Below are 6,391 nucleotides of genomic sequence, written 5' to 3' on the forward strand. Positions count from 1 at the left end.
GGATTGAGACTGGGCGTGGTGGTGCACACCTATAATCCCAGCACTTGGGAGGCTGAAAACAGGAGGATCACTATGAGTCCGATTTACGTAGTGAGGCCCTGTACACCTTATAGACCCTGCCCTAAATTTATAAAATCAATAAAACACTGTGTCATGCCTGCCAAAAGTTTTTATCCAATAGTTATCGGAGCACATAGAAAATTAGCCACTGCTTCCACCCCTATTTCAAGACTACAAGTTCACAGCTGTAGCTGATTTAAAACACAGCTTCCATGCATATCCACAAAGGCCAGTGTCATTTTGGGCCACCACTAGTAAGGGCTCTCAAAATGAAAACACAGCGAAAAAGCATAAAGTGGTTAGCCCCCAAATATCAAGAAAACAGTAAAGCAATAAGCTCCCAGTAGCTTCTCCCCTCTGCAACCCCTACAAAAGCGTCACAGTCTAGCCATACCCACCAGGAGAAGTAGACTCACCTTCACAGCGTTGGCCATCACCTGGGCCACCTGGGCCATTCTCCGCAGATGCTGCAGCAGCACATCTTCTGTGAGGTCATTCTCGGGCAGAAAATACTGGTACACGTGGTACTGCAGCCTCCACCTGGACTCCAGGCCCATCCCAGCATCGCAGGGCGGGGGAGCTGCATCTCTAAAGCCAACGAAGAAAACGGAACATCACAGGTGAATGGCTGCAGCTTGAGACCATCCGCACAAGTGAAATAAGTCAGACTCACAGGTGGATACAGCCTGCTGTCTCCCTAGTATTAAAAACCTGAAAGTGTAAACAAGATCCAAAATGTACAATAGCTACTGCGAAAGGAGAAGGAACTGCTCAAAAGGAATGAACAACTGGGATGAGGGAAAGGAGAAAAGGAAGGGAAAAGAAAAAATAAATACACACATACACACATATAAGCACTAAATAGCTAAGATAAGTATATTACTAATTTCTATTAGTTCATTAAAAAGAGCAGTTCATGCTTTTATATTGTTTAACCTTTCAGCCTATATCTTATAATCTGAACAACTACCCTGAAGATAACAATATATAATATTGTTAATATATTGTCCTGTTTTGAAACTCTGTATCATTGTTTTTTGGTTTTGTTTTTTTTTCTCTCTCTCTCTCTCTTTAAAATCAAACAGAATCAAGGAGATGGCTCAGTAAAATAAGCGCTTGCCTGGCAAGTTCAAGGGCCTGAGTTCAATCCCCGGTTCCACCAAAAAAAAAATTAAAATAAAATAAAATAAAACAAATTAACCAGGTATGGTGGCATATGCTTATAATTCTAGCACTTAGTGGCTGAGTCAGGAGGATATTATTGAGAATTAGAGACCAGCCTGGGCTACAAAGAGAGCTCAAGGCCAGCCTGAACTGTATAGTGAGACCTGTCTCAAAAAGACCCAAAAGGAAAAAGAAAAATAAACAAACAAAAAAAAAAATTAAAAAAGAAAATAGAACAGCAGTCTTGTGTGGTGCAAGTTCCACCTAGAAAAAGGAACCAAAAGCTCTAATTAAAACCTTTCTTCCTTCATTTCTAGGGGCCTTGAGTATGCCGGGCGACTGCTCCACACTCAGGTTAGTATTAGTTATTGCAAATTATAAGTCTTCCAAAGGAGCAGATGGTGAAGGCTTGAATAAAATCCAAGTGGCTTGAACTTTGGGCTCTGAGAAGTTCAAAACCCTCTCACAGAATTTTAGATTCTCTGGGACTAAGACAAAAAACTTCTCTAGGCAGCCCAGAATTATTTTGTTAGCAAACAAAGGAGAGGAATACTGAAGAAATAGAAGAAGCTGGGTGGGACCTTAGGAATCCCTTTAAGGACTTCCCCAAGTAATACATTATGCTAACTTAGGTGAACCATGTTACCTCCAGGCAGGCCTTCACCTTAGGAATGCGATGCCTGCAGCCACAGTCTTTACCTAGTTAACAGAGGTTAGAGACAGGCATGCTTAGCTGTGGCCTTGTTTTGTGGCCTCATGGCTTCACAGGTCTTTACAAGCCTCAGTCAGTCGGGACCAGTGACTCACAGAGGTTCACTTGCTATGAGTCTCCTGCCCACCTCCGGTTGAGGGGCCTAGGCCCTGGGCAGCCTCACAAGTACCCACGAAGACCTAATCAGTTAACATAAATCCTGCTCAGAGCCACTTTGTGGGGTCTCCATCACTCTACCACTGTGCTACAGTCCTAGCACTAAATGCAAACGTCTACAGCAACAATCCCACTTTCACAGTTCCCCTTTCATAGAGTCATAAATCGCATTCTGGAGAAAAGTGTCACAATGCTAGGGACCAGGGGTGTGTGCCTCATGTGGTGGCATTAGGACGTAGGACCTTTGCAAGGTAACTAGGTCATTAGTGTCCTTTATCAGAGACCCAGGGAGCTCTCTAGTCTTCCTTCTGTCTTACGAGGATACAAGAAGAGTGCGACCTGGAACCGGGGCCTCGCCAGCACCCAACCGGGCTGCGTTCCCACCTTAGATCTCAGCATCCACAGCCATGAGATATAAGCTTCGTTGGTCATGACCCACCCACTCTGTGGTACCAGCTGACCATTCTTAACTCGAAACTCTGCCACCTGACACACACTTACGTGACACTGGAAAAGCTTTTGATTCTGGATTTTCAGATTAGGGATGTTCAACTGGTAACATCTCTACAAATATTCCAAATCCAAGAAACTGAAAGCTGAACAGTAGCCATGCCAGCCAAGAGATTCTTACTTCACCTATGTTGTCTGGTAAGACACACAGAGAGGCAAGCTGAATGACCAGATTCTACTGCCACTTGGTAGCTGTGTGCATGTGGGCAAGGCACTTCGATAACCCTTGGAAAACCTCTCAGTAACATAAGGACAATTGCCCTTCATAAAACTGTTAGGATTAAATGACACAGAACACATAGCATTCAATACTGTGAGAGGCGCAAGGGAAGATAATGTTATTCAACCTCATCGCTGCTATTAAAGTAGAAACCGAGGCAGAATTTTAAATTAAAAAAATGACCCCTGTAAAAATATAAGGATGTTTCAGAACTAACATTCTTTCCACATTTAAAGTGCTTCATAGTGACCCAGGGAGATAGCTCAGTAGACTAAAGCACCTGCCTGGTAAGCACAGGGTCCTGAGTTCAATCCCTGGTACCTCAAAAGAAAAACATAAAAAATAAAGTGCTTTATAAAAGCTAAGATGACTAGGTGTGGTGGCACACACCTGTAAGGTAGAGGCAGGATCTGGACTCTTTTAGAATATTTTGCTGAGTTTACACACCTATAATATTCAAATAACGGAACTTAACAAAAAAAGGGGATACAGATGAATGTCCATTCTGCAACTGTATATGCAAAGTGGATGGGATAGATATATAGTTACATTCTGTTAATGAACAGAATGATTTGTTCTAATGGTGTGTGTAAATAGGATATCAAGTCCGCATCTTATACAGCAATTCACCACTAAGAAGAATGTATGCAGTGTGTTAGTTATTGAAACTGTCCTAGCGATTTGATTTGAAACTACCTCATTGCTATCTGTTTATCAATAAAATTATAAAAAAAATAAAATAAAATAAAAATAAAAAAGGTAGAGGCAGGATGATCACCTCCAGTTCAAAGCCAGTGTAGGCTACAAGGCATGACCTTGGCTCAAAAAACCAAAACCAAAACCAAACAAAAGCTAATGGGCCAGCCAGATAGCTCAGCGGGTGAAAGCACCTGCTTAGGCAGATGCAAGGACTGCAGGGACCAGGGTTCGTTGTCAAGACAGCAATTGAGATTGGGCACAGTGCTGCGCGGCTATAATCCCAGAGCTTAGGAGGCTGAAAACAGGAGGATCACTATGAGTCCAATCCGTGTAAAGAGATCCTGTACTAAATACATTAAAAAAAAAAAAAAAAAAAAAAAAAAAAAGATTAAAAAGACAAGACAAGAGCTAAGATGCACTTTCAAGCTCATAACAAACATATCTGGCTCTTCAGATAAAGAGGTTATAAAAATGCCAGGCAGGAAATACTAGCTGTAATTGACAGTCAAATATCAATAATGAGGTTTAAAATTATACTAATCCCTCCTCAGTTTCTCAAAACAATTCAATTTTACTACAGAGAACTATAGACTTGCTGAATCTATACAATAGTCGTGAATGTTCTAAAAGCAACTTTAGGAGATGGAAGACAGTCATACCTTGCGTAGCCTAGGTTTGCTGGGGCAAATTTGATAGTTGTTTCAAAGAAATTGTACTCCAAATAAATGTTGGGATCAATATCTAAATCAAACTCCAAATTACAGCCTCCAGGGACAGGATCTGGATGAAAAATAAGTAAGTTACTAAATAAAGAATTCTTACATATCCAAATCAAGCTAAAAAAAAAAAAAACTTTAATAAGAACTCCCCATAAAAAGTTAAACATTAAACAAGAGTGCCTGCTTTGATATTACCTCATAAACTAAGGATAAAGAGAATAAAGTCAGCTGAGAGTAAGCAAGGGACTGGAAGCCTTCTCTGTAAAGGGCCAGACAATGAATATTTTAAGGCTTCACAGGCCTGCAGATCTTTGACAACCACCTAGCCACCCCCTGCACCAGCTTTGTGGTGAAAAGCCACTATAGACAATATAGAAATAGCTGAATTTTAATAAAACTTTATATATAAATGGACATAGCAGTGTTTCAATAAAACTTTATACACAAAGACCACTAGCAAGGTAGATATGACTGGTAATCTCCAATTTGCCTATCTCTGCTCCCCAGTTAAAAGCATTCAAAGAGATATTCTTAAATTGGTAATCAAAAGTAGGTTTCAGGGGTTATATGAATATCCTGAAATTGTGTACCAAATGTTGAATCTGTGCATTTTCTTGGGGGAGAAGTTCTTACTTTATGGTGGGGGTTTGTGATATCTGAAAAGCTTACAGTGCTGTGAATAAAAGGGGGTTGGGGGAAACACTGCCAAAGAGAAAAGGAACTGCATAGGTAAGAGCGTCAGGTATTTGTCCCAGCAATGAAAGAACAGTAACTTGAACACAGGGGAAGCTCCACAGTTTATAATTTTTCAAATCATGCACTGTCCTTGCTGGAAGCCTAAAGTCTATGGCTTTTTAATCAGCTAATTAACTATTAATTACAGATAACATTTTTTCCTACTAATGGTTCAATTTCCACTTACTTTACTACCTACTGCTTTTTTTCCTTCCCTTTATCCTTGAACTTTAATACTAGTGTAAATTACCACACCTCACCTTTACTCCTCAATCACTGTCACCATGTTCAACACTACTACTCCGTCACTAAAATGAGCCCCATTAAAGGCAGCCACTGGCTTCTCCCAGCTCTACCATATGGACAATCCTGGCCACCTCTCTCCGCAGTCTTCTACTCCGGCTCCTTGGGAAGGTTGGACCGGGGGCTCTCCCAGCACTACTCCTCAGTCCTGCCCTTCTTCTTCAGCAGTGAGTATCCACCGGAAACTTGCCTGACACACGGCAGGCACTAGGAAAGTCTCTGCTACTATTTCCACCCCACCTCCACCCCAAATCTCTAATCACCTGCCTGACCAATCTCATTCACAGGCAGGCTTTCACTAAGAGTGATTTAGTTGAGCATCTAACATCACTCCTCCCCTCCAGGCCTGTACTGGCCACTACATATTTCCACCCACATGTCCCACAAGTCTCTCAGTGTCATCGTGTCCCAAACTGAAGTCACCATCTTCTCCATCCCTCCCATGCAACAGCCAGTATCACAACACCGCTGTTCCTACGCTTGGTTTGCACCACTGTCTCTGGGCTTCCAAACAGCAAGCCTGGGCCCTCTCTCATCACCCAGGCGCTGGTTAGTCTATTGGCCAAAGCGCTCCAGCCTCCTCTCCACTCCCCGACTCGTGCCTCTGCTCAAATCCTCATTTCTCACTTTGAGCCCTCAAAGCTGTGCCGAGTCCTGGCTGTGCTGCGCCTTCTCCCATCCCAGCCCCTCACTGCTCCTAGACTTAGCTTCCTAAGAGATGAAATGAACAGCACCCCACCTCTGCCTGAAAACCCTATAATTCCTTAGAACCGGCCTCAAGATGCATGCCAAACCACAAATTGCGTACTAGGCCCTTCTCACTCTGGCTCCATCCACGCCCATAGTCACCAGCCCCCAAATACTCCACTCTTCTTCATCACCTCATGCTTCTGCTTCCTCTGCCTAAGGCAACTACTAAATAGTTCAGGGCCATGTTACTGCTTTTCCTTAAAGGCTTTTGAGTGAATAAACGATTTTTAGTCAGGTAGTCACTACCTGAGATTTTTTCAACGGTGATGCCTATTCTCAGACTCCCTGGCTGTAAGAACATTTCTTTTTCTTTTTCTTTCATTTTCTTTCTTTTTTTTTTTTCTTTTTTCTTTTTTTTTTTTT

General features: G+C 42.2%; 1 protein-coding gene across 1 annotated transcript in view; it reads right to left on the reverse strand.

Moving 5' to 3' along the window:
- Nucleotides 1-6,391, reverse strand: part of Tm7sf3 (transmembrane 7 superfamily member 3) — a 45,268-nt gene that overhangs the window by 23,439 nt on the left and 15,438 nt on the right. Inside the window, exons 4-5 of the mRNA XM_004634665.2 lie at nt 4,181-4,301; nt 477-648 (exon numbers count right to left, since the gene is read on the reverse strand). Coding sequence (XP_004634722.1) covers nt 477-648; nt 4,181-4,301 — 293 coding nt within the window. The remainder of the gene's footprint in view (nt 1-476; nt 649-4,180; nt 4,302-6,391) is intronic.

This window comes from Octodon degus, unplaced genomic scaffold (genome assembly GCF_000260255.1).
Source record: "Octodon degus isolate 3935 unplaced genomic scaffold, OctDeg1.0 scaffold00064, whole genome shotgun sequence".
NCBI lineage: Eukaryota > Metazoa > Chordata > Mammalia > Rodentia > Octodontidae > Octodon > Octodon degus.